At 42.9% G+C, this 27,822-nt stretch overlaps 1 protein-coding gene across 6 annotated transcripts in view; it reads left to right on the top strand.

Moving 5' to 3' along the window:
* Positions 1–332: 332 nt before the first annotated feature.
* Positions 333–27,822, top strand: part of LOC140117556 (NEDD4-binding protein 2-like 2) — a 31,503-nt gene continuing 4,013 nt past the window's right edge. Inside the window, exons 1-7 of one of the 6 annotated variants that reach the window (XM_072134396.1) lie at positions 333–464; positions 4,845–6,127; positions 8,138–8,262; positions 11,774–11,862; positions 11,959–12,035; positions 13,536–13,679; positions 24,247–24,416. In XM_072134396.1, the coding sequence (XP_071990497.1) occupies positions 384–464; positions 4,845–6,127; positions 8,138–8,262; positions 11,774–11,862; positions 11,959–12,035; positions 13,536–13,679; positions 24,247–24,416 (1,969 nt within the window). In that variant the 5' untranslated portion in view covers positions 333–383. Of the gene's footprint in view, positions 465–4,334; positions 4,428–4,461; positions 4,580–4,844; positions 6,128–8,137; positions 8,263–11,773; positions 11,863–11,958; positions 12,036–13,535; positions 14,127–24,246; positions 25,500–27,822 lie in introns of those variants that run through there. The other 5 variants (XM_072134391.1, XM_072134394.1, XM_072134392.1 and 2 more) reach the window with 5 other exon arrangements.

Raw genomic sequence — 27,822 nt, 5'->3', positions numbered from 1 at the left:
GTAGGAGGATGGAGGACAGGAGGAGGCTGGAGGCCACAGGAGGAGTCTGGAGGACAGGGGGCCACAGAAGGAGGATAGAGGACAGTAGGCTACAGAATGATGCTGGAGGACAGATGGCTATATAAAGATTAACATATAAACATGCCATGTGTATGTATATATCATGTTTATATGTAAAACACAATAAAATTCAATTAGGTAAAGTACAAAATAATAAACTACTATTGTATATGAGACGGAGTAAACAATTTCCAGTAACTCTCCCCAGTACTACACATACATTTGCAGCAATACATGCTGTACCTGCCGCGTCACTATCCTGCAGGACTACACTTCCCGGCATCCTCGGCGGCCGTGAGTGATGACGTCACGCCGCGACGCCTATGTATGGAGTAGTATGTGTCGGGCCCTGTGTATGGATGCGGCGGCCGCTTCGGGGCCTTTTACAGGTGACATCGCTTGAGGTAATTGTACACACAGTGCGGTTGTTATATTGTGCTTGGTGCTGGGGTTTGGGCTCTGTGTTTGAGTCGTGACAACCCCGGGCTCCATCAGAACATGTTCCCCAGGGCTTGGTAATAATCCTTTTTGTGGGGAAGCTGAGAGCTCTGTTTTATTGGGGCTAAAGCATGTAACATAACACAGCAACCAATATTTATAGAGGTTACCCCACGTTTTATTGATATCCCCGATCCCCTGGAGGAGTCTGACCACAGGCCCCCCACTATTCACAAGATTGGGGATCCTGTTTCCCCCAATTTATGTAGCGCAGCGATTGTATACCTGCTCTAATCCTATGGACCGTGATAGAGCTGCTGATCCATTTCTGGATTTTACAGACTGAGCACAGGACTCCAAGCATCATAGTGATGTGATGCAAGGAGTCCCTGCAGAACCTCAGCACCAATGGCAGGGGGTGTGACACCCAAATACATTATGTGATTCCTCTCTAGAGTGTAGCTTCCACATGCCAGGAATAACTAATTATTTTAAAGTTCTTCGGCTACCTGAACCTGAGGAAATGAGGACATGCGCTAACCGTATTTTCTGCACTAGTAAACGTCCTCATTCACTTCCATGAGCTCATGCACACGTGCATGCGACGCAGAAGATAGAGCGAGTCCTGTTCGGTTTTGGCGTCACAGGTAGTCATATTGAATAGTCATCGGACACGGGGTGCAAACAGTTCATGGGGACCCTTGTTTATATCCCATATAACTGCACACGTCATATGAATTCAGGGAGCCTTAGACTGCAAAGAGCCGATCCCTGGTCCGTTTTTGCAGTCTGTGGGTAGACAGTTTCTGAGAATTGTATCTGAAAAAATGTGTCATCCATATGTCATCTGTTTATTCCCCCCCCCCCCCCACGCTTACAAATAATGTCACAAGCTTGTCACATGAGTGTCTTAACAAGAACTGATCTGCAAATTTGGATGACACCTGTGGGGAATGTGTATTTCTCACATTGCAGGTCCTAGTCAACTGGAATAGGACCTGTTCTACATCCTCTACGCATTGAAATGAGGGTCAGTGTGAATTCCGCAAAAAAACACAATAGAGCACATACAAAGCCAACATTCATGTGATTGTAGCCTTATACTGTATACTCTACAATAGCCCCGGTGAACGGAGTACGGCGTAGCTTCTCTAGGTTTCTTAGGACTCAGCGGCTCCTGCAGTTACCTAAGGCTTGGAATTGCTTCCTGCAGCATTTAGGATCTTTTTGTAGGGGAAGACTACCTCTTTAAAGGGGTATTCCCACAAAGGCAAGATTCTAAAATATACTCAGGATAACAAAATAACACACTCTAATTCACTGTTATTAACATAAGTACAGCAGTCCTGGTGTTTACAATTTGGTTGTCCCTGGTTACTATGGTTGGGCAGATTCCTCTAGCTCAGTGGTGGCAAACCTATGGCACAGGTGTCAGTGGTGGCACTAGGAGCCCTCTCTCTGGGGACCCAGGCCATCACCCTAGAACAGGGATCACAAGACAGGACTCAAAATATTTTTCTGCAGTCCCCTGCAACTTACTGGGGTTCTCCCATAGTGGCAAGGTCGGCCATATCAGCTCCATAGAGATGAATGGAGCAGTCCACACATGCGCCGCCGGCTGCTCCAATCGTCTCATGGTGCAACGGGTACGTTGGACCCCAGTTCTGGTGATCCGCGAAGACCCATTACTGAGACCCCCACTGATCAACAAGTTAGACCCTATCCATAAGATAGAGCCTAACTTGCTATGACAGGAGAACCCCTTTAAGAGATGCTGCTCTTGGTGCCATTGTAAAGCAACAAATACTTGGCTGCTAGAGCCTGCAGGGAATGTGAGGACAGGGTTGATTATCTTTGGAGGACCTTCTGCTGGAACCACAGTTCTTCCTGTACAGAGGGACCTGGAAGAGAAGCTACAATGGAAGTCTGAATTTGCCTTCTTCCTTTCAATTATTTTGGTGTCCTCAGGAGGCTGATAAAAAGTGGTGGAAGAACTGGGAGCAATAAGGTACTGCTTAAATTGCTGTGTTGGCATTTTGTGATAATTAGGTGGGTTTCGGTTGAAGTTCGGGTGTTCGGGCTCATAAAGGTTTGCCATCACTGCTCTAGCTTATTTTGTACTACAGGAGAAGGGGGAGGGGTTGGATGCAGAGAGCACTACAGACACAGGCACTTCCTGTCCAGCAGCAGTGTGCAGGGGAGACATTAGGAGATGGACAGTGCTGTGTTTTATTGATAAGTTGAGGTACCAATGCCGCGTGTGTTATTGTGTCTTATATCCATCTCATGACTCTGATCCGTGTTATCCCTCTTTCTATGTGTCAGATACTAGTTAATGTTCTGAAGCTTAATAAAAGTGTAGGTAAACCTGTACCCTGATAATCTAAGCACATTGTCAGCACACAGCATCTCATAGCACAGAGGAACCATGAAGTGTTTACAAGACATAAGCTGTATCCACGGATATTGTTCTCATAGATTTTCGCTTCCCAGATGAAGCATCTGAAGTTCCCTTGAAAGGAATAGCAGGTGGGATTAGCTCACTTCTCCGCTACACTACGAACAACAAAGTCTTCAACATCCTCACATATTCTGTACAAAGAGGAAAGGTCAACACTCACCAAAGTTTGATAATAAAGCCAAAGCCTCGTTTTTAGCACAGTCGTGCAATGCAGAAGGTCAGACACGTTTCAGACCAAACTGGTCATTAGTTTTAGAGCTATGATTAAAGACCAGTTTGGTCTGAAACGCGTCAGATGATAACCTAATAATCAATGTTTCGTGTGCATTGTCCAACTGTGAAAATAAAGCTAAAGCCTTGACCTTTCTTCTTTGTATATCTGAAGTTTCCTCCACTGTATTTTGAATTCTGCTGCCCAACATCTGACTTGGAGAGATACAGGTGCACATTGGTTTGGGGGGTTTGTATTCTGCACGACACACAAGTGTCCGGAGTGGGTTTTTTTTTTTTGTTTTTCTTTATGAAGAAGGTAAGGCCATCATATTAGGCCAAATTATCCAGAGAGACACATCAAACTGCGGAATCACCAAACTTATAGCAATAATCTGTGTATAATAGTGATCATTGTGATCTGTCTATAATAGCAGGGGGCACATATATAATCTGTTCACTGCAAAGTAGAGCCCTACTCTTAGAGGACCTGTCACCCTCAAAAACGGCACTAGAAGCTGCTTACTAAAGTGAGCAGCTCCTAGTGCTAAAAAGGATGCAGAAGCGTTACACTTCTAGCGTTATCGAAAACCTCTGATAACACGAACAAACACTGCAGCGCTGTACACTACACATGCCGCACCACTCTCAAAGGGGGGGCGGGTTTAGGGGCGCATGACTCATGGCAGTAGTCACCGCCGGCCTATGGAGTAAGTTTTGAGAGCGGTCCGGCGTTTCTAGTGTACAACGCAGCGGTATTTGTTAGTGTTATCAGAGGTTTCTGATAACCCTAGCAGTGTAACACTGCTGCGTCTGTTTTAGCACTAGGAGCTGCTTACTTCAGTAAGCAGCTCCGAGTGCCGTTTTTGAGGCTGACCGGTACTATTTAAAAACAAAAAAGTAAATTAAAAAAATAATTTAGTTTCAACAAAGTTTTATTCGATGAGAAAACAAGAAAGTGCCTTACAATCGAACATGCTAAACAGAGATAAAAAAAATATTTCAAATAAAACATTGGGGGCCACTAGAGGTGAATGCACCTGACATAAGCGGTAGGGATTCGTGTTCGGCTATGCGACCCAGACATAATGGCAGCTGAAGAAAAGGCAATCCAGCCAGAAGAAATAATGTTGGCATCTAGACTCACTATGGGCATTGCGGGCATGTGGCATGGAGGTTACAGCCAGTGCTGGCAGCTCACGGACATCAGTTGTTTAACTGACTTCATCCTTCTGCACTTGCCATGATGTCTCCGGAGGTCAGCATGCCGCACCCTATATGTTCCCCTGATATACCAGTACACGCTGCAATTCATCTGTACAGTATATACTATGTTAGAACGATTTTCTAATGTATATCAATGTAAAGACGGCACCATTACCTATATCATGCAGCAGATCTGTATATAAGGTATAGGCTACAGTGCCATTATGTAACTTCATCCCAGTGGGGGCCTGAAGAGTCCGCCATGGCCTGGTCTGGGGTGGGGGGCCCAGGGAGTCCTCCACGGCCTGGTCTGGGGTGGGGTCCCGGGGAGTCCGCCACGGCCTTATGTGTGACCTTAATCATGTGCAATGTAAGAATTGAATTTCCTATGCTATAATCCACTATTACATTAGTAATAGGTTCTTATTATTGGGAAATTAAGTTTTTCAGTATTTTTGCTCTCTTTTAGATGCCTCATGCAGAAAAGCACTTATCTCACCTTGTGCATGATTCCTCTATTGAACCTTGCCTGAAAAGGTCCAGGCCGGACTCCTCCTCGTCATGGGCTTGGAAAGGACCTGACTTCTACAAGGAACATGAAGCCACATCACAGAAATGGAGCTTCTCTACAAGCTTGGAGGAGAGAACCCATCAATCAGGACATAGAGGTGATATCAATGTAAAATATGACTCTTATGTGGAGGAAGTAAGATGTCGCCATGGTAAGGAGCAGGACGACACTAAATCCAACCAGCATCCGTGTGAACTTCCTAGAAAGGAGAAAAATGACAGTAACTGTGATGTGACATTTTCAGGAACCAGCACTTCTTTCATAGGACCACAATATCGTCCGTCGCCTCAAGAAAAACCTCATCTTGGAGTCCCCGGTAATCCAAGTGCTGCTCCTTCTTTCAAAATCGCCACTGTAGAGGTGGGCAAGTTTGCCAGTCAATCAAAAGGCAAGCACGGCATGGACTATGAGCTACGGCAATTTTATAAAGAGTTAAATGAACTTGAAGCTGAGGTTGACGACCAGACTAAGGTCACTAACACAGAGGTGGATGTTGGGTCACATATCGTCCCTCGCCCTGACAAGTCACCAGCTGCTCGCCCTTCCAACCATCATCATGGCCAGGTGCCTACCTCACAGCCATACGGATCTTCTAACTTGGTATCCCTTACCTTCCCTTCAAAAGAAGAACCAGGACCACACCTAGAAAGACCCCCACTACCTCTAAATAATCTGTTTTCTGGTGATGGTCCTCGTCCATATCCTCCAACAAACTCTTCTTTTGTAAGCCATGCAATACCACCTCCGAGGTTTGATGGCGGACCTCCACCTACCTTTATAGTACCTTATGGCCCACCCCCACCACGGTTTAATTTTCCAATGACTTTTCCAAGGCCAGGTTCTATACTACCCCCACCAACACCACCGGCACACAACCTAAATTACAATATTAGACATGAGATTCCATGGCATAGGTCCCCTGTACCTCCTAAAAGCTGTTATTCCTCTCAGGGGATCCCTCACAACAAGACCTTTTCACAAGACACAAGTGAAAGGACGTGGCGGGACCTTCAGTGTAATGGTCTGTATGGACCACAGGATGGACAGTCTGGTGAACAGATGTTACCTCATATGGGTAACAGGACACCTATACCATATCCTGGTAGATCTGAGGAGAAAAGCAGAAGACTATTGGTGCTACTAAGAGGAGTTCCTGGCTCGGGGAAAAGTACGCTGGCTCGGTTAGTATCTTAGAGATTGTTAGATGCATAAGAGTGTGTTATAGGGATTGTCCAGTCACAGGTCCAGGTCTCTAACCCATCACTGAGACCCCTACTGATCAGCAGGTTAGCCCCTATGCTGTGATTATGGGCTTGTTGTGACTTGACAACCCCTTTAAGGTCAGGCCCACATGGGGCGTACATGCTGATAAGTTGCAGGCTCCCACAGTAACCCCAAAGTGGCAGAATTTTTATTTTGTTTTTTATAAACAATTCTCATCTTCTGGCCTATGGCGCAGGCTTATCTACAAGATGTGTGTTTGTGCAGTAGGTTTCACTGCAACTTCTACTTATTGCCATGTGTAGGATAACGTCTGTAGCAAACCTGCAGCAATTACTTTTGTGACTGGACAAAGTCAGCTAGTGTAGGAACAACTGGAAACTCCCTGTAGATTTCTAGGAGAAATGAGATAAAAACCACCCAATAAACAGACCTGGCTATATTTATATGACATATGAAAAATACATGTCTAAGATGCGATTCTCTTAGTTTCCCTCAGTTGTTATTGAGCAAAATGGAAGCACATTGCCTGTAAGTGAAGGAACCGCACCTTCCCTCCTGGTGGTAGGTTAAGCAGTAACTGCTTCTTTCTGGCGATCCATGGCCAATGCTGGAAGGGGCTTACATCTTCAAGTCCAGCTCTGGAAGTGAACTACTTGAAATGGGATGAATTATCCATCTACATATCAGTGTTAACCCCTTAACACCCCATGATGTCGATATTTGCCCTAATCGGGGGACCAGCTAGTATTGCGTGGGTACTGCCAGTGTACATCGGCACCACACCGGGTGGGTTTTGCTGCATCTCCCCTGAACAGAGATCTCTGTAATGGGGAGTTTAACCCCTTAGCTGCCGTGATCAATGATGAGAGATGTCCTACCATTCCAACGCAATCACAATTACCCCGAGGAGGTCTAGTAGGCTAAATGTCAGTGTTAGAAAAATGATGTAAAAGAGAAGTACAATACCGTGCAATGACAGTATGGAATTTGTAAGTCCACTAGTGGGATAGAAATAACATTTGATAAAGTAAAAAATATATACAGAGGAAATTCATTGGTCTCCCCCCTCCAGTGCTTCCTTTGGCTCCTCTTCTCTTTCAGCTTCCTGTGTAGCAGCATGGCTAGAAACGGGTCTAGGTACTCTGCCCCCGCAAAATCCATGATGTCATCAGGTGGCGACACTGGCGCATCATAGTGTTTGCGCGGACAGAGCTGGGGGAGCGCCAGAGGTAGGTTCTAAAGATTGTTAATTTTTTTTTATATACTCATTATAAGCCATGTGGAGATTTTTCAGCACAAAAATTGTGGAGTATATATGGTATTTTAGAAAATAAAATTTTCCCCTTCAATTTTATGACAAAAAAGGACCCACATAATGGGTTATAATGAAGGTGAAAATACGGTGAATCGTATACAAAATATACAACAAAAAGGACATTTTTGTATTTTTTACCTCCTAAGACATTAAAGTAAAAAAGGGTCAAATATAAAAAATTTTAACTAAACAAAAAAAAAGGATTCCCGTCCCGAAAAAACAAGCCATGAAACGTATCTTACAGATCTTCAAAAGTGAATCAGCTTTGCTCAAAAGAGGGTTATGTGCAAAAACCTATTTAGTATCTCTGTAATCACATTGATCCACAGAAAAACATATTTAATTTAGAAAAAAAATAAAAAATAAGCCGCAGACTTCATCCATTAATTGTTAATAAATGTTGTTTATTATGATAAACTTACCCATAAAACTGTGTTTTTTGGAGAATACAACTCATTCTGAAAAAAAACCCGAACCCTTCTCGGACTGTGGACAGAAAAAGGTTACATTTCCTGGGAGGCAGAGATGGAAATACGAGAATAGATGTGTCCTTAAGGGGTTAAGTAGTGCACAGCCCCTTAGTTTGTGGTCCTGTACCATCACTACGGAGGATTGTGCGTGATCCGGCTGTGTTATCTCTCTCATTTCGCAGTACTCTGCTCCAGCAGTCTCCTGACGGGATTGTCCTCAGCACCGATGATTACTTTTGCCAGGAAAATGGATACACGTACGATGTCAAATTGCTTGGGGATGCCCATAGCTGGAATCAGAACAGAGGTGCGTGAAGTGTTACCCGTCTTGTGTGTAGAGGAACGCTTTATTTATTGGGAAGAAATCTAGATCAAGACGATAGTAAAAATACACTGAATTATAGTAGGGACATTCTAGATGTATCCGTCGAATTCCCTGGTGGGGAAAAATAAAAAGGAAATCTATCAAGTCTTGCATGGATAAAACCAGGGACACTTGCTCATAGATCCGTAACTGTGGTAATATTTGTTATTTTTTGCCTCCAAGTGAGTCAGAAGAACTCTGCGGGGTATTACCAGAGCACCTCAGTGCTGTAGCTTTATAGGCTGTTACGCTGTGCAGCAGCACTACGACAAATGTACCCTTGGCACTCCCCACTCTTTCTGCCACACAATGGGAGGGGAGAAGTGCACAACCACCGAAGCTGCTGCATGGTTATTTTGGCTCATTAGCATAATTATAAAAGATGACTTAAGAAACAAGGAGGACATGGATAACAAAATTAAGAAAATTGCCACAGTGATGGTTCCTGGATCTGTGAGTAAGGCTACGTTTACACGAACGTATGGGGGACGTATATACGGCGACATATATACTGTGCATATACATCTTCTATGGGCTCACGACATGTCCTATCTTCCTACGGAATACGGCGCCTTGCGCTGTATATTCCTTTGGAGAGGGGCGGGGGTGAGCTGTGCTCATCCCCTGCTCCTCTCTGCCGCGCCAATGTATGCCTGCCGTACTACAGTACGGCGGGCATACCTCGTGTGCTTGTAGCCTAAGTGTCCCTGGTTTATCATGATGGATTTTGATGGAAGATTTCCTTTAAATGGGTTGTATCAAATATGGTTATAACAATCTGATCAGTGCTGGTCCGGCACCAATCCCCCAAATGCAAGTCCAATCACAGTAAATAGAGAACCTATTCTCAACCTGTAAGTTAATGCTACATCTTTGGTTCTGTAGTACCCAGAGATCGCGATAACGCCTCTACAAGCGTCTATGACGCTTGTAGAGGCTGATTTACCCCTCCAAAAAACCGCCAAGCGTATAAATACGCTTGGTGGTTATCTGCCGGCTGGGTGCTTGGCTGCCGGCGCTTGCTGCCCAGGATCTCAGCTCACGCCCGCAACGCTCGGCAACACCCACAATATAGTGCTGCCCCCTCCCCTCCTGCCGAGCTATTTTGCGGCTCCGATGGAAAGTCATGTGACCGGAGCACAGGTCACATGACGTTCTACATCGGCCGCGGGCTGAAGCAGTGAGTAGCTCCGCCCTCCCCCCCCCCCCCCCCATGGCCTGTGCGACCGTGCACACAGAGCTATGAACAAGATTGGGCTGTCTATGTGACAGACCAATCTTGTAGCCAGAGCAGCCCCTGTATACAGTGAGAGGCTGCAGGGAAGGTGCTATATGCATCCTCCCTGCATGACTCTGTATACAGATCACTGATAACAGTGATCCAATAGACTGTTACCATTAGGTCACTGTTATCTGTTATCTATATATAAGTTTAGCCGGGAACACATGTGACCTTGTAAAAAAAAAAAAAAATGTAATTAAAAAAACCCAAAAAATTACAGTAAAAGTAAAAATTAAACAGTTTAAAAAAAGCGTTATGCCCCCAATCCCCCTCCCCTCCCCCCAAACATTTTTTTTATAAGTTTAGCGGTGTCAGGCATCAGCCAGGTCTATGGGGGAAGGGGGTCCTGGGGGTGGAGTGCAGCGGCCAGCGTCAGCTCTGGCCCGCTCTGTGGATGGGGTCTGGGGCTCAGCGTCAGCCCTGGCCCGCTCTTTGGGTGGTGGTGTGAGTCTGGGGCCAGGGTCAGCCCTGGACCACTTTGTGGGGGGTGGGGTCTTGGGCCGGCGTCGGCTCTGGGGCTCAGTGTCAGCGCAGGGCCGCTCTTTGGGTGGGGGTGGGGGGGGGGGTCTGGGGCCAGCGTCAGCCCTGGCCCGCTCTGTGGGTGGAGGGTTCTTGGGCCAGCGTCAGCTCTGGCCCGCTCTGTGGGTGATGGTAGGGGTCTGGGGCTCAACGTCAGCCCTGGCCCACTCTGTGGGTGGTGGGGGTCTGGGGCCAGCGTCAGCTCTGGCCCACTTTATGGGTGGGGGGGGGGGGGAACGTCAGCTCTGGCCCTCTCTATGGGTGGGGTCTGGGGTGCAGCGTCAGCCTTGGGCAACTCTCTGGGTGGTTGGTGGTCTGGGGCCGGCCCCAAATAGTACTATAAGTGTCCCAAGAAGCTACAAAAACAGGGGCTGTAACAAATTTTCTTCTATAAATAGACATCTATAATACTAATAATCTTTATTTGTATAGCGCCATCATATTCCGTAGCACTTTACAAATCATAGGGGACATATACAAATAAAATAAGACAGTACAGGGTAAAAACATAGTCATATGGAACAAAAGTCTATTAACATTATATACAACCTAGGAGTTATATATTTGTATTACTGAAAATTTCATACTCCTCCTCGGCTGAGATTACTCCTCAAAAATGGTGAGAGGAGTATTATTACCCTTATGGAAAAATGTTAGTGCGACCTCTGGTAGTACCCTGAACTATATATTAGATATAAGAATCTCATCTTTCAGATCACATTGGGTTTGTGTTACTGGCAGCTACAACAGACATTTAAAAACATATACTAAAACCTGAGCTGCAAAATCCAGTTCCCACGTATTACTTTAACTGCCTGTATGTTCAGTTCTGTAGATCGCAGAACCCACAACCCTGATGCGATCTATAAGAGAAGATTCTTATCTTTTAATAAGACGTGAATCCTAGGTGCTACAGAGCTGAAGATGGGGGACTCTGAAGTGACGCTCCCACCTGCAGCTTCTAAACTTTTTTTACTCTTATGTAAAATATGACTCTTCTCTGCACATTTTCTAGTTACTTTTGAGAAGATTTATTTGTAGGTGAACAGATGCGATTTCACACATGAGAGAGAATTTCAGAAAGGGCATTTCATATCCTGGTATGGCTGGTAGTTTAATGGGTTAAAATCTGGTGGAAGGTTCTCTTTAAATATATTACTATGAATATAAGACACTGAATCACTTTGTAAAATAAATCCTGCAGTCCTTGTTGTTGAGGCCAGTGGTTCCCTGCAGTAGTCATACAATGTAACTGCTGGCTAATACCATGATTAAGAACGGCTTGACCGTTTGAAACGCGTTGGATTGAAGGGGATTAATAAAATCACATTGTGGATGTACAATTTTGACAAAATAAAGTCTGAAGTTTTATTGGAACCTGGCTGGATCATTGGAAGTTTTTTCAAACTGTAGGCTAAGCCCAGTAATCCTACAACGGGGATGTGCACAACTACAGGAAGGCATGAGGGACAATTCAAGTAGTTCTCTTATTGCTGCTTACTACGCCATGATTTGTGTTGATGTAAATGGTGAAGCTTTGTTGTATTGCAGGGGGTTGTGTGTTCTTTTCTTCTTCTCACATCATAGTCGCTTTATCATGTTGTAATATGAAAAATGTGCTTTCTCTTCACCTTTGAATTATTTGTTCTGCAGCCAGAAGAGCGCTGGATGATGGACGGTCTCCGGTTATTATCGATAACACTAATATCCAGGGCTGGGAAATGAAGCCCTATGTGCAGATGGTGAGGATCCTGAATGCTTAATACACCTGGAGCTCAGAGAAATGGAGAGAAAACAGCTGCTGAGCTCATCCTATTCTACTACCTTTCTCTTCCCAGGCTGTGGACAGGAGATACGACGTGGAATTTATGGAGCCGGATACTTGGTGGAAGAAGGACGCTCAGGAACTGGAAAGGTGAGACATTTATGAAGTGTCGCTCCCTCTACATGTTTGGTTTACGACTTGTTGTCGGTAATAAGGCCCATATATAATTTTAGGGCTCTTAGCAGTTAAAATTTCTGTCGCCTCTACGTTTTTTTTTTTTTTTTTGTCTGGAGTTGCACCAATGTGTGCAGCAGTTGGGAATTTGCTAAGCAGGCGGCCGAGGAGCCACAGCAGTGGCAAGTTTAGCCTCTCCATCCTACTTGCTCCGACGATTTGTCCAGTCTCCCACATTTAGTTCAGGAATCTGAATATGGGGAGTCAACCATTTACTGAAACCCCCAAGCCATGTACGAGTGGTGTGCAAACTGATAGGAAAGCCAGGTAAGGCCAATGCCATTTTGTAGGGCATAACTGGTTTTCACCAGGCAACCCCATTGCTCCATTTAGATGTTCTGGGTATTCCCATGTCCCCATTACAGGAACTGCTTGGCCCCCCAGCTTCTGCTAGACTGTTTTTTCTTTCAGGCTACTTGCCCCAATTATCGAGTGCGAGAAAAATCAGAGAGGAACATTATTTGTGGCAGAGGTTCTACACCTTTCAGGGCATGACCCTTTAGGAGCGGATAAGCCGGAAAATTTAAGATTTTCTGGCGCCGGCCAATGATAAATGGGATGGGAAGGAGAACAGGTGGTAGGGAGCGCCCTACCTTATTGTAAATGTCCCCCATTATCTTTTAAAATTAAGCCATGCCAACAATGATGTGTGAGAGCAGCTTTCTCTTGGACAGACCTGTCTTGTGTGATCGGCCATGCACAGGATTGCTAAAATTTGCAGGTTTTTAAAAAGTATGCAGGCTCAGGGCAGGCATTAGGTTGTCGGCTGCGCCCCTCTAAGCCCGCATGACATGTCTTGCAGTGCTGGGATCCTGGGTTCGAATCCCACCCTGGTCAACATTTGCAAAGAGTTTTTATGTTCTCTCCGTGTTTGCGTGGGTTTCCTCCGGTTTCTTCCCACACTCCAAAAAACATACTGGTAGGTTGTTTAGATTGTGAGCCCCATGGGGACAGGGACCAATTTGTCATGCTTTGTACAGCGCTACGTAATCTGTAGGCGCTATATAAATAAAGAATTATTATTATGACGTGGAGGTGGTGCAAGAATTTGTGGTTGTATCAGCGCTTCTATGCTATATTGACAAATCTCCCCCATAATCTTCATGTAATGTGCATTTTCTAAATGCACCAAATTACCATATTCTGAGTTATGGCCTGTAGATCTTTTATTAAAATATATAATATAAAACATAAACCAAACATTATATGCCAAATATTTACAACAACTCCCCTGCTGCTCCAGTACCATTCATACCTAGCACCCGTGTATGAGTAAAACCTAACAAGTACACCTATATTAAATAACACAACATAAGCCCCCAACCACATCATAGTTATAGCCTGTATTGTTCCACAGAGCTGCACTCACAATTCTACTACCGGTTGAAGTCAATACAGTAATTTCTCTCTTCTCAGGAGGAACACGCACAGAGTCCCACGTGACAAGATCTCGCAGATGTTGGAACGCTACGAGCATGAAATGACTGTCCCCGTAGTCATGAACGCGGTGGAACCTCGTCATGCTCGCCCTAATCGCCCACCCCCAGAGGCCCGGCCGAGGTGGGGAGCCTCTGTTGACTGTTCATATAGCAGCTCATCATTCCATAGCAGATGACGGTCCTCGGTATATAGTTGCGCTAGCAGTAAATGGCCATGAGATACAGGAGGGCAATACTCTGCAGACAGAGCATCCTTTCCATGTGCATGCGCCTCATTTGTCCCTTCTTTCTAATTTTCCTGATCACAGTGTTTGCTGGCGGCTTTGTCGCCGATACGTTTTTTGTTTTAGATAAGTTATGGTGCCGGCCCAAACCGTATTCTGTAAATGAGCATTTTTATAAGACTCTCAGGGTAAGTTCCCTTTAATTCCTCATATTTTCATTGAACAAGGCGTTTTAAAAATATCTATTTTATTTGATTTTATCTCTCGGACAACAGCACAGTATTTTTAAGACTTTTTCCGGGAAAACATTTTTCATTAATTAAAACAAACAAAAAAAAAACAAACCCTAATAATAAAAAGAAGCCACTGAACTCGGCTGATAACATTTTCAGTGCTAGTCTGTATATGAAATGTATCATAATTTATTTTACCTATTGGAAATAAATGTCTTTGAATCAAATGTCTATAGCCATCCGATTTATAACGGTGAATGATATATTATTACAATGACCCTTAGGGGTTGTCTACTATCAAAATAGAGCATGGTAAACCAGATGCAGACACCGTGTGGTGATCTTCTTATATTTGCTATCCATGGCCTCCTTCCTTCTAAAATCAACTTTATTAAATGATTATGCTAATTAAGTCAGAAGTGCTATGGGGTGCCATTACCAAAGCCCCTGTGTGCTCCAGCTTCAAAGACTGTTACACTGTGCAGGAGCACCCCCTCCCACGGTGGGAAATTACAGCAGGAAGGCGGGAGTGGAAAGTGCTTCTGCACAGTGTAACATCCTATGAACATACAGCAAGGAGGTGCTCTGGTAATGCCCCCCAAGAACCCTTCAGGCTCATTAGCTTAATTTTTAAAAGATGATTTTAGAGTGAAGGAAGCCATGGTTAATGAATATAATATGATTACCACAGTCACAGTGCCTGGATCTATGAGTAAGTGGGTTATCATGCTTTGACTGCAGGTTTCCTTTAAGCTCCATTACCCGACACGAGGTTGAAAAGATTCTGTGTAGAGCTATATTTTTGGAGGCATAAACATAGGAGACTTCCAAGGTCTACAGTCTACAAGCGGTATGGACCATACAAAGCTGCAGATAGAGTAAGGTCTTGGCCCTGGAGATCTGTGTAGTCATACCTTTTGTGTAGCAGCAGGACTGTGAAAAGGGTATTCATATTCCAGGGTTGTAGCAGGACTTGGAGCACTCGGGTTCACTGGTGTGGGAGATCTTCTCTGGTGAGCGTTACCTTCTGGAGCACTGCACCTTATTATGATGTAGAAACCTTTTGCTTGACTTACCTTGGAATGGTCCATAATAAACCCCTGTATTGTACCTGTGTGCCGCTCATAACAATTATGGCTGTTGGCTGGTCAATCATATGGTTTATGCAGGCATACAGTGGGGGGGGGGGAGTATTTAGACAGCCACCAATTGTGCAAGTTCTGACACAAACATGAAATGGGCCTGTAAGTGACATCATAGGTAGATCCTCAACTATGAGAGACAAAATGTGAAAGAAATTCAGAAAATTCCATTGTCTGTCTGATTTTTAAAAAATGTATTTGCAAATTATGGTGGAAAGTAAGTATTTGGTCAATAACAAAAGTTCATCTCAATACTTTGTTATAGATCATTTGTTGGCAATGACAAATGTTAAACATTTTCTGTAAGTCTTCACAAGGTTGGCACACAATGTTGCTGGTATGGTGCCCCATTCCTCCATGCAGATCTCTTCTGTAGCAGTGTTGTGTTGGGGCTGTCACTGGGCTACACAGACTTTCAACTCCCTCCAAAGATTTTCTATGGCGGTGAGATCTGGAGCCTGGCTTGGACACTCCAGGACTGTGAAATGCTTCTTACGGAGCCGCTCCTTCATTGTCCTGACCTTGTGCTTGGGATCATTGTCATCCTGAAAGACCCGGACACATGTCATCTTCAGTGCCCTTGCAGATGGAAGGAGGTTTGCCGTGAAAATCGCAGGTTACACGGCCCCATTCATTCTTTCATGTACACGGATCAGCCCCTCGTCATGACGTTGACCCCCCCCCCACCCACCCATGATTCACAGTAGGTATGGGGTATTCATTGGATGCTACTCAGCATTCACTCTCCTCCAAACACAGTTTTTCTACCAAACAGTGCTACTGACCATATGACATTCTCCCAATACTCTTCCAGGACACCCAATGCTCTCTAGCAAACTTCAGATGGTCCTGGATATGTACTGGCATAAGCAGGAGACATGTCTGGTATGGTCCCAGCTTTCTGCAGGTCAGTTACTAGCTCCCCTCTGTGGTTCTGGGATTTTTGCTCTTTCGTTCTTGTGATCATTTCGATGCCCCCCCCCCCCCCCATTGCTCCCACAGCTGTTTTCGTCACCCCAAGCAGCTGCCTTTGCGGCAGCAATTCATAACGCGATTCATGCAGTTTGGCGGTGCCCACTCTGGATGAATGTGCTGGTGCGTTATTGTGGTGAAACAGCAGCTTCTTTTTTGCCAAATGTGGGCGTGTCTCCTTCAATTTTTTGTCGAAGCGGTCCAATAACTCACTGTAGTATTGTCCAGTGACTGTTCTTCCTTTTTCTAAAATATCCATGAGGATGACGCCGTTCGGCCAATGTTATCGTCTTTGCCTTCTTTGGAGCAAAGTCCCCGGGAGAAATTAATTGTTTTGATTGTTGCTTGGTTTCTGGTATGTAATGATGGCGTGGTGTGGGGGATCTCACACGACAGGTAAACCATGGTCACAAATATCCGGCTCACAGCTGCATATTAGATGTACCCACCACACAATTTAATAGCTAATTCATTATAGCGATTTGGGGGATATCATTGTGATCCGGATGGGCACACTCAATAACTGTCCTTTACTATATCATGCTCTTGTGGTTCCTGGTTATGTAAACCTCTGTCTCCTGTAGCTATACTTTTATAATGGATATTCTTTTATGTATTGTGACTAATAAAGTTTATTGATTTATTTTCTATACATCGTATTGCTTGCACCTTTATTCCTCTTGTTTCTCTTGTGTGATGACCTTCCTAGTATAGTTGAGAGGATTACTTAGGGTTTCTTGGCATACTTTGCTACTAACATTGATCTAGGTTAGATTAACCTTTCTGGCACATTAGTATTTATTGTTGTATATTTGGGGTGAAATAATTTTGCAATATTTTCATACTTATCTATGGAGCTGTGTAAAGTGTTTGTTTTTTTTTTTTTTGTGGGAATTACTGACTTTTTTTTTTTTTTTTGGACCAAACAGGTTTTTGATCATATTATTTTCAGTGTGTACATTTGGACATTTTTTGGGGGGTGTTTACCAAATTGGACAATTATTGTTATATATTTAATAGGTTTAAGATATTATTTATTATTTTTTTTGCTAGAATTTAATGTCTATACCAGGCAGTCCCCGGGTTACATACAAGATGGGGTCTGGAGGTTTGTTCTTAAGTTGAATTTGTATGTAAGTTGAAACTGTATATTTTATAATTGTAGATCCAGACAAATAAAAATTTGTCCCCAGTGACAATTGGAGTTTAAACATTTTTTGCTGTAATGGGACCAAGGATTATCAATAAAGCTTCATTACAGACACCTTACAGCTGATTATTGCAGTCTGGGACTATAGTAAAGCATTCAGAAAGCTTCACCAGAGGTCAGAGGGGTCTGTCTGTAACTATGGGTTGTCTGTAAGTTGGGTGTCCTTAAGTAGGGGACCGCCTGTATAAGTAAGGGTACATTCACATGCGGTGTGCCCACCGTGTGCTGGAGAGGAGGAGGAGGTGGCCCCTCCTCCCTCCATAGAAAACAGTGGCTCACGGCCGCACACCGAAAGATAGAGCATGCTCTATCTTTTTGCGGTGTGCGGCCCGGATCGTTGCCACCGTATCCCCGCCGTGCCGCTATTGCCGTCTACGGGGACGTACATGTGGCAGCAATTACTGGGAGCAATGTATTTACATATGAGGTAAGAAAATGTAGAGGAATGTGAAACAATGTTAGATCAGTATGTAATAAGGACAAAGAATAAGCTCAGAGAGGAGAGAGACGCATGAGAAGAAGCTAAACTACTATTTATTAATTTATATATGTTTTGGAGGGAACATTTAAACCATTTTTAGGTTTCATGGGTGCTTCTAGTAGTTACCTATGGGGCATGATCACTTATACAGAATACAGGCCGTCCCCTGAGTTACTTACAAGATAGGTTCTGTAGGTTTGTTCTTAAGTTGAATTTGTATGCAAGTCAGAACTGTATATTTCATAATTGTAATCCCAGACAGAATTTTTTTTTCTGTGACAATTGGATTTTAATAATGTTGGGTTGTCATTAGAACCAGGATTAACAATAAAGCTTAACTACAGACATATTTAATAACTGTTATAGCTGATTATTGTAGCCTAAGGCTAAAATACAGTAAATGACCAATTACCAGAGGTCCGTTTGTAACTAGGGGTCGTCTGTATTCGGGTGTTCTAAGTAGGGGACTGCCTGTATTGCTAAAATGCAGAAAAGGGAAGGTTAAATTGCTACCTTTAGCTGAAACATCAGGAATAGCCGCTCTGGAAGGTGTATTTTCATTTTGCTGGATGAGAGGTTTTCATTGATCCCATTCTGGGGACACATTTTTATGGTAGGCAAAATGGTGAAAAAGTGTCAATTTGGACCTTTTCTTTCCTTGCAATGTTCACTGCATGAGATGATTGTTATTATACTTTGATAAATCTGACATTTTAGGATGCCAGGTTACTTAGCATGTTTATGGTTTTATTCGTTTACGTTTTTTATGTGTTCTATAGAAAGGAAGTGGACTTGAATTTTTTTTTTTCCCATATTTCTCCCCCCTCCCTGCCCAAGGGCCGATTGCCTGAATGTCCAGCTCAATTTTTACAGTTCTATGCTTCTTTAAATAACTATCTCTGGAAAAGCTTTCCATATCAAAACAGTTTTTACTTTGTTTTTTTTTAAAGACTTGTTAGACTATGACTTAAAGGGAACCTGTCACCAGGAGACCCATTTTTAGCACTCCCCCAGTCCCCACAGAGCATAGTACATACACTGCCAAAGTGTTTTTGTATTAAAAATTGGTTTTACAGAAAAAAAGATATGTTATATTGTACCTTTCATTAGCATCTGCTGTGTGACTAGGCAGTTGCCTTTTGGGAGGAGCTGGAAAGGAGCAGTTCCCCCCCCCACCCTTGGAGAACAGCTTCTCCATGTGACCTTTTCAAATATATGAAAACACCCATCACTTGGCTTAGCGACGCCCCCTGCTCCTCTACAGCCAATCCCGAGTGTGGGGAGTTATTCATATATTTGAAAAGGTCACATGTTTCCCAAGGGTGGGGGGGAACTGCTCCTTTCCAGCCCCTCCCATTGGGCAACTGCCTAGTCACACAGCAGATGCTAATGAAAGGTACAATATAACATATCTTTTTTTCTGTAAAACCTATTTCTTATACAAAAACACTTTGGCAGTGTATGTACTATGCTCTGCGGGGACTGGGGGAGTGCTAAAAAATGGCTCTCCTGGTGACAGGTTCCCTTTAATAGAATAGTTTTGTTACACTTTTTTTTTTTTTCATAAAATTAGCCAATAAATGATTACAAATGTGAGAAAATAATAATTTTTTGTTGATCTGATTTAAAGTTTTTTTTAATAAGTAGTAAAATTTAATACAATTTTACCAAAACATGTTCCAAATATGTACAGCATCATCCCCCCCCCCCCCCTTTTCCCCAAATCCAGCTACAGATGCAGAGTGTGCAAGTACCTCTGCAATTCTGTACACTAATACTTACCTGCAGCTTCTTCTATATTCTGCCTTCAGCTGACGGACTGGCACCTAGAAACACAATTTTTGGTGTCATAGTAAATCTTCTTGGTTGTGTATTTAAGCTTCACAGAACAGGAGATATCCTCTCTTTAAGTTACAATTAGAAATGGACCATTATATACACATACTGCACATTCTACAGGATAATACTGTATGTATAACAATGCACATCCTGCAGAGTACACAGCTGGACCAGCAGCTCAGATGTCGAGCAGGACTAGAAATCTCTTATGTGGTCAGCTACTAGGCTGTATGAAGGTCAGATCTGTGGCCTGTGACACCCGAGCTAGGAAGACTTTGTGTGTGTGTGTATATATGCTGTATGTATGTTTATTTTGTGTATGTGCATATACTGTATGTACGTGTGAATATTCTGTATGTAATTTACTATACTTTAGCCCTAGGCTACAATAATAATCTGTAACTGTTATCAAATGTGTGTGTAATGAAGAGACCAAAAAAATTCGGGCCACGGTTACAATTATAAAATATATGGTTCCGACTTACATACAAATTCAACTTAAGAACAAACCTACAGAACCTATCTATTTTGGGGACTGCCTGTATACTGCATGTTAATGTATATAAGTGTATTTATGAGTGTAGAACTTTGTGTATGTAAAAAAAAAAAAAAAAGTGTATAACTGTGTCTAGGGTGGTAAACGTATATGCACATTTCCCACAATCCCCTAGTGGAGCATCAATGGCTATAAGTTTTCAGATGCCTATAAGGCGCCCTGGTCTCCATAAGGAGAACTCTTTACTTCCTGACCCTAAGGTGTCTATATATGAGAGTATAAATGTGTTTTGATTGTATGTGTATTGAGTGTGTGTCCAAAAATCTATACATATTTTTAAGGGAAAGGTGGGCCCATGGAGAAGTCTGCTACAGGGCCCTGCCTTCCCTATTTACTCCCCTGAGCTCCTCTCCTCCCCCTCCCCTGGTACAATGACCTCTTTATAGATAACACTGAGCCATCATTACATCACTACTGACACTAGATGATGTCACAGCTCATCTCCTCCCCCTCCCTGTACAATGACCTCTATATAGATAACACTGACCTATCATTACATCACTACTGACAATAGATGATGTCACAGCTTATCTCCTCACCCTCCCTGTACAATGACCTCTATATAGATAACACTGACCCATCATTACATCACTACTGACCATAGATGATGTCACAGCTTATCTCCTCCCCCTCCCTGTACAATGACCTCTATATAGATAACACTGACCCATCATTACATCACTACTGACAATAGATGATGTCACAGCTTATCTCCTCCCCCTCCCTGTACAATGACCTCTATATAGATAACACTGACCCATCATTACATCACTACTGACCATAGATGATGTCACAGCTTATCTCCTCCCCCTCCCTGTACAATGACCTCTATATAGATAACACTGACCCATCATTACATCACTACTGACAATAGATGATGTCACAGCTTATCTCCTCCCCCTCCCTGTACAATGACCTCTATATAGATAACACTGACCCATCATTACATCACTACTGATAATAGATGATGTCACAGCTTAGCTCCTCCCCCTCTATACACAATGACCTCTTTCTGTAAATTAACAAATATCTAAAAAATTTGTAGCCCCTCGCATGATCAATTTTAGAAAATTGAAATACAAGCAGATAGCCAGACAATTCCAAAGGTGCCAATAACCTTTTCCTCCAAGTATACCTGATATTATGGTTCACTTGATTTCTTACATTCTGTTTTTGCAATGAACTTTTGGGATTTTGCTTTGGTTTGATATATTATTTGATAAGTTGTTTCAAATTCCTTTGAAGATTTATAGACTTTCCTAGTCGAGGATTGCCATGATTTGAGGTAAGTGACTTGTTAAGACTTTGTGTTTAGTGATTTAGTTGTTTACTTTTTTATTTTTTTATTGTAATTGTGTTGTAGATGGTATTGTGTATGGTATATTTGCATGTGCTCAGTCTCTTGATGGAAATATGAAAATTAATAACAAAGGTATAAGTATAAAAAACAGAGTTAATCTAAAGAAACCTCAAAAAATGATTTTGAGTTATTGGGGTTGACCAGATAAATGTTTACCAGGGTGAGGAAGAGATCATAGTAGGGTCACCCATGTTACCCAGGTAAACTTTCCCTTTTTGCTGAGAGGAGCCATGGATCACGTGACTCTTTTTGAACTTCCTGTAACATCCTGTTTCCTGTGGACCACAGGTGAATTAAGGCGCCATATGTGGATATCCAACCCGTGACTTGGGAGTGGTCTTCCAGTGGAGGGAAAGTTTACCAGAGTATATTTAATATGGGTGACCCTATGGGGATTGTACTTGTCCATTAAATGTTTCTTATATGTGGCCAACCCCTGTAAAGGCATTAGTCCTTATATTTTCATGTGTAAAATGTACCTATATTTGATATTAAAACCACCATCAAAATCAAGCCTGATGAGCTCATAGATCTAGGCACTATGATTAGTAATCTGTATTGAACATTGAGGAAGATAAATATTAATGGAAATTTATGGTATTTTATGACCCTTGCTATAGCTTTGTGTTTCCATGTTATTTATTGTAATCTATTAATTTTATTCTCGTTAATCATTTATCAAGTAATAAAACAAAGGCAGCTGGACCATCCTGTGGAAAACAAGCCGGCTATTGTTAACCAATGAGCCGCCAATAGTCTCAATACCATTTTATAGGAAATCTACTTTCAGAGAGATTCCCTTGGTAGATTCCTCGTCCGGGCGGGAGCAGAAATAAAGTTTAAATGCCTAAATATACTAATTAATTTCTAAGGCTACTGGAGGCGGGAAGTAGCTTCAGACCGCTCTGGGGCAAAAGCTACTTCACGCCCCAAGTAGCCACTACAGACCCGTCTCTACCCGCTCCGGACCGTTTTTCTTGCCTGTTGAGCATGCAATTGAGCATGGCGGCTGCAGAGTAAATGGGAGCTACTGAGCAAGCGCAGAGCTCCACAGTAACAGGGGTGTCACCTGCAGCGGAACAGGAGCTACTGCACTTAGGCAGAGCTCAAATGCTACAGGAGACGCGCCAGAAGTACTGGCAAGAGCAGGTAGAGGCAGGTCTGTGGTGGCTACTGGGGGCGTGGAGTAGCCTTTGTGCCCCCAGTAGCCTTGGAAATTAAATTGCCTATTTAAGCATTAAACTTTATTTTTGCAGCAGCTGTGTCCCTAAATTGGTGAAAAATGTGATGCAGCTGCTGCTTAGAAAGTAGATTCCGCATGGTAGATTTCCGTTTAATTTCGTGTTCATTATTTAATTTTTTTCCCATTAGATCTGATTTACCAATACTGAAAAACTGGTCTTGTTACTCAGTGGAGAGAAATTTTTTTTCTCAAACAGCTTTGCAAAAGATGGATTTTAAGTACCATAGCTGCAATGGATAATAATGGCCAGTGGATGCTGTAGGTTTTCCTGTCTAGATACATTTAACATGTGTGTGAAAGTTTGACAAAGGCTGCAACCAATTTAATAAATCTCTGATGTTGAATGATAAATCTGAGATTCCCGTTATACAATCCATCAGCAGTTCTGACTATAGAAAGCTTGCAGACAGTGTTGGGTAGTGCCCCTAGAAATGTGTAGCCATACCTTTGTGTAGGTTCTAGTAGCAGTAGGACTGTGAAAGTGAAGTTTGTAATACAGGTCCGCAGCTCTGCAAGGCCTCTGGGTGGGGCTAGAAGCCTGAAGAGCTTTCTGCTCTCAGCAGAGGGCGAGGGGCTGTGGAGCAGCACAGTGTAAAGACTAGGAGCTGTATCAGGATTTTGTTTGGATACTTACAGCAGTCACTCAGAACAAAAGGAAGGGACGGTGGAATAGCTCATTACAAAGAGCACAGTCGTATTCAGTCCACAAGGTCCGGCCAGGACCTGGACTTCCACCATCATAGTCACATAGGATGCTATCAATCCCTGCTGGACTACAGCTCTGTACTGTAATCTAGTTTCCTTTATGTCCTGCTTGACGACAGTGGGACAGATTTCTGAAAAGCGCCTCTAAGTTAGACAGTATTGGGTCGATTGCGTATGAGTTAGTTCAATCCAAGAATCTCAGTCCATGCGCTGAAAGGATTTCCCATACAGAACCTTGAACCGTCTGGACTGCACAGATATGCTTATGTTAGTGATTAGAGGTTTGGTCTGGGAAATCTCACCAGTGTATGGACCAAGTTTCTCACTCGTGGGCAACCAGCCTTCTCATACTGGTTGTAATAGTATCTACAAACTGTCTAAAACTGTTAATAAATGAGGCACAAAGTCTTTTAGGTAATTTGTATTTTTGTAAGCAAATAATTCTGTTGCAAACAGGTAAATTAATCTGCATCAGTGACTCCGAGCATTTTGACTACGATGGTGGGAGCCCTGGTCCTACTAAAGTGTCCAGTCAGGGAAATACAACTGTCGAATGGCCGAGGTCCAAATTTTATGCACTGAATTTTCCTGTGGGGATAGATACTGTGCCATGATTCCTTCTCCAGACATAAAAGATATAAAAGTTGTAGGCATGGAAAAGTTATATTGTAATACAAATGTATAAATAGTAAAAATAAAAACTTCTCTATTCATCTTTCAAAGGACACCCATGCTGAAAAAGAAACGTTACCAGAAAAGCCACAAGATTGGAAGAAAAATTGCAAGTGATAAAGACCGTTTATCACTCCAAAAAGATGAAGAACTGGAGATCTTGGCGCTCGAACAGACAGAGACTTACTGTAAAGTGGGAAGATTTATCATAGATGCTGCAGGTATCGGGAAAGTTAGAGTGAAGATGATTTTTTCTGGAAAAGAAGGATATTTATTGGATTGTCTAGCAGAACTTTTCTTACACCACTCTAATATTAGTACGGCTGCATTTTTGGGCATGGTGTCCAGACTCATGGACCTCACAGACAGACGTATAAGTCAGTTAATTTCCAAGAGTGAAAGTTTAGTCTCCCATGGACAGCACTTGTTTTTTACCTATCTGCTCTCTGCGGTGGTAGGTGGTATGTTATACAAAGGCACAAATAGTGTGAGACCGTTCCTCAGGTGGCTCCGAGCACATTCTAAAGGTCTACTTCCTATAGACCAAAGCCATTCTAGAAACCAGAACATAATGAATGAGGGCATTGATCTATACCATAGCTTTATTGTATCTTTCTTAGAACAACCTTTGGCCCTTTATGACGTAAAATACTTTGAGCTTCAAACTTTTTCCTGGTCAATGGATCAACTTCCAGGTAGGGTAAACAAGAACCAAGATGGAAAATCTAACCAAAAACTCTTATGGTGCCAAAGACAGAAGAATCCTCCTCTAGAGAAAGAGATTGTTAAACACAAGAGTCAACAAATCAGGGACAATTCTAAAAGTTCTGTAGAAACCAACCAGACAATTCCACAACGTCATAGGTGCCGTAGGAGAATCTACAAATTGGCACCAACTTTTCAACATCCAAGAATTTTATCAGGAACCCAAATAAGTAGTAGGACAGACAAGTGCGGAAATGTAGCAACTGCTCCTCATCCAGAAACTGATGCAGTGTATACAACACAGAACTTACCGGAAGATTATGTCATGAGAAGTTTGGTCCGTGATGAATGTATAGCTTGTTTGACCAGTAGAGGTCCAAGTTGTAGGCTTAAAGATGCAAGTGTAAGCAAAGCTGTCATCTATGAAGAAGACCTCTGTCCACTGACATTCAAGTTCTCAGATGGTCCTCAGAAGTTTGTACTTAAGAAAAGTTACTCCGGTTTCCCTCCTGGGGCACAGTCTTGTGCTGGACTCTGTTTACCAGAACAATTTGCCAGACAACTTGTGGAGCTCTTTGGGTGCCCGGGTGTTGAATTAGGTAAATTATTCTCAAAAGGTGTGTGTGTGTGTGTGTGTGTGTGTATATATATCTCCCGTCACCGTATTTTACCCCATTAAACAACAAGTCCTCTCATGTAAGGATGAAATGTTTTTTTAAAATTCCCTCTCTTATGTGTAATTTAAGCCATTTAAACAGAAGTCATATTTTGCCTGAGATGAGTCAAGTTTAGAAGCTGCAGTTAGATTGCTAGATAAACCCTTTGGTAAACCTCTGGAGGTTTCCGGTGCCCATTAGAAATGGATTAAGTCAGATGTGTATGACACAGGGCCGGCCCAGCACCATACATACCTGGGCAAGCGCCGAACCCAGATCTGCTTGGGTGGCCCACATGGCCGAATCCAAGTCTTCAGCAACTTGGCGCTGGTCAGGGGGACTGTATATCATGAATCCATGGGGGGCTTTATATAATAGAACCTTGATGAGGCTGTATATAAAATATCCATGACAGGGCTGTTTGCGAATGATAAACTAGGAAAAATTTTGTTGGTTTCTGAATTTTTTTATGCTACCGCATGAGTTCTCTACAAAGGGGCCCACTAAGGCTCTGTTGCCCAGGGGCCTACTGAAACCTGGAGCCGGGCTTGTCTTTATTGATGCAACGTGTTTTGTCCTGGTACACAGGACTTCATCAGGCATAAGCAACTGTAAGACAACAGAGCTTTAAATACCAGACCAATTGTGATGGAGGAGATAAAAAGGGGCGCAATTATGGTCTATGTTTCCTTAGGGGACATATCACCACGAGAGCCTACCAACCTCTATACACCATTTCTGATTGGTCCGGTTTTGTACTATATTGAAAACTTTTACTTGGATTCGGTAAAAATGTAACCAACAGTTTCCAAATGTTTTTATTTTATTCCACTGTCTGAATTGGCATCTATGTCGTGATCTTATGTGTACCAATGTCCGAAGCTAGATGTGTGCATAATGTATCCTCCTTATTATTATTTATTTATATATTTTTATTTTTTTTTTGTTTGTGGCTGTTTCATCTTATGTTTTAGTCTTATGTGGATATGGGTATCCGTTCACCAGGAAACATTGACCATAACCACAGCCTTCTCCCCACCCCCATCTGTCCTGGTTTTCCAAATTTTTTTTTTTTTGTGTGTGTATTTAAAGCTCTATACTCTTACTGCCCGATGAAGTCCTGTGTATCGGGACTAAACGTGTTTCATCAGTGAAGATAGATGTCATACACATCTGTCTTCATCCACTATTACTGAGCACTGGACACCTCTAGAGGTTCACCCAAGGTAGATCTATCAATCCACGTGTCCTCAGTTGCGTCCTGGTAGTGAGAAGACGACCCATTCTGGAAGGATACCGGCTGCCATTACATTCAATATATCTTTGGAAAGGTGAGAGTTGAACCATACGCCTGTTGTTTTTATTGTATTTTTACTCTGACAATGTCACCCTATGATGTGCTCCTTTCTGGCTTGTTGCCTTCATCTGGGATATTTTCTCTATAATCCCCCCCCCCCCGCCCCATGAGAGCTACTACTCCTTGGTTTCTGAGAAGCTGCCACTTATCATTGATTCTTTAGCACCTAGAAATATGCTTTTGGTGTCATATTAAAGAAACAATACGAGGGTGTGTCATGCCAATCCATTCAATTACTAGGAAATTAGTTCTCCTGATGGAGAACTAGCATTAGGACCCCCACCGGTCAGCTTGTTATCCCCTATGCGGTGGATAACTCAAATGTTGAGACAAGCCCTTGAAAGAGAACCTGTCATCGCAATTTGGGGCCCTAAACCACCCACAGGTTCTTTTCTTCCGCATCGTAGCGGGTCGGCTCAGTTTGATGTAACTATGAGTGATTCCCACATGTAGTGGGTTGCAGAAAGTGAATGTTTCTTCGTCTGATGACACAGATGGCGATAACCAGAGCTGAGCTGTGAGGACATGTTGTCCAATTGTTTGGTTGTAGGTAAAGAAAATTTATGCGGCAACAATTCTGTTCAGCAACCTTCAGTGCACATTTGCTTGCTTAGGGTTCGGTCACATCTGTATCGGAGGCCCTTTAAGAACCACCACAGATCAAAGGTTTTGAACCAAATTTGTGCTACGCTAAGATAACGGACACCATGATGAAAGCCTGACCGGCTGACAGCAAGACGCATTTAGACCTAAACTAGCACCAAGTGTTGTGTCGTGTTTACCAGTGTTGCTACACATGAGTTTAGTTCTAACTGCATCTGTGTTCAGTAACAGCTCTTCCCCAATGCGCTGAAAGGGAACCTGTCATCAGAAATTGACCTAATCAACCATTACAAGTATGTTCTGAAG

Source organism: Engystomops pustulosus, chromosome 2 (genome assembly GCF_040894005.1).
Source record: "Engystomops pustulosus chromosome 2, aEngPut4.maternal, whole genome shotgun sequence".
Classification (NCBI taxonomy): domain Eukaryota; kingdom Metazoa; phylum Chordata; class Amphibia; order Anura; family Leptodactylidae; genus Engystomops; species Engystomops pustulosus.
The sequence above is the reverse complement of the archived record's forward strand: the minus strand, read 5'-3'. Positions and strand labels throughout refer to the sequence as shown.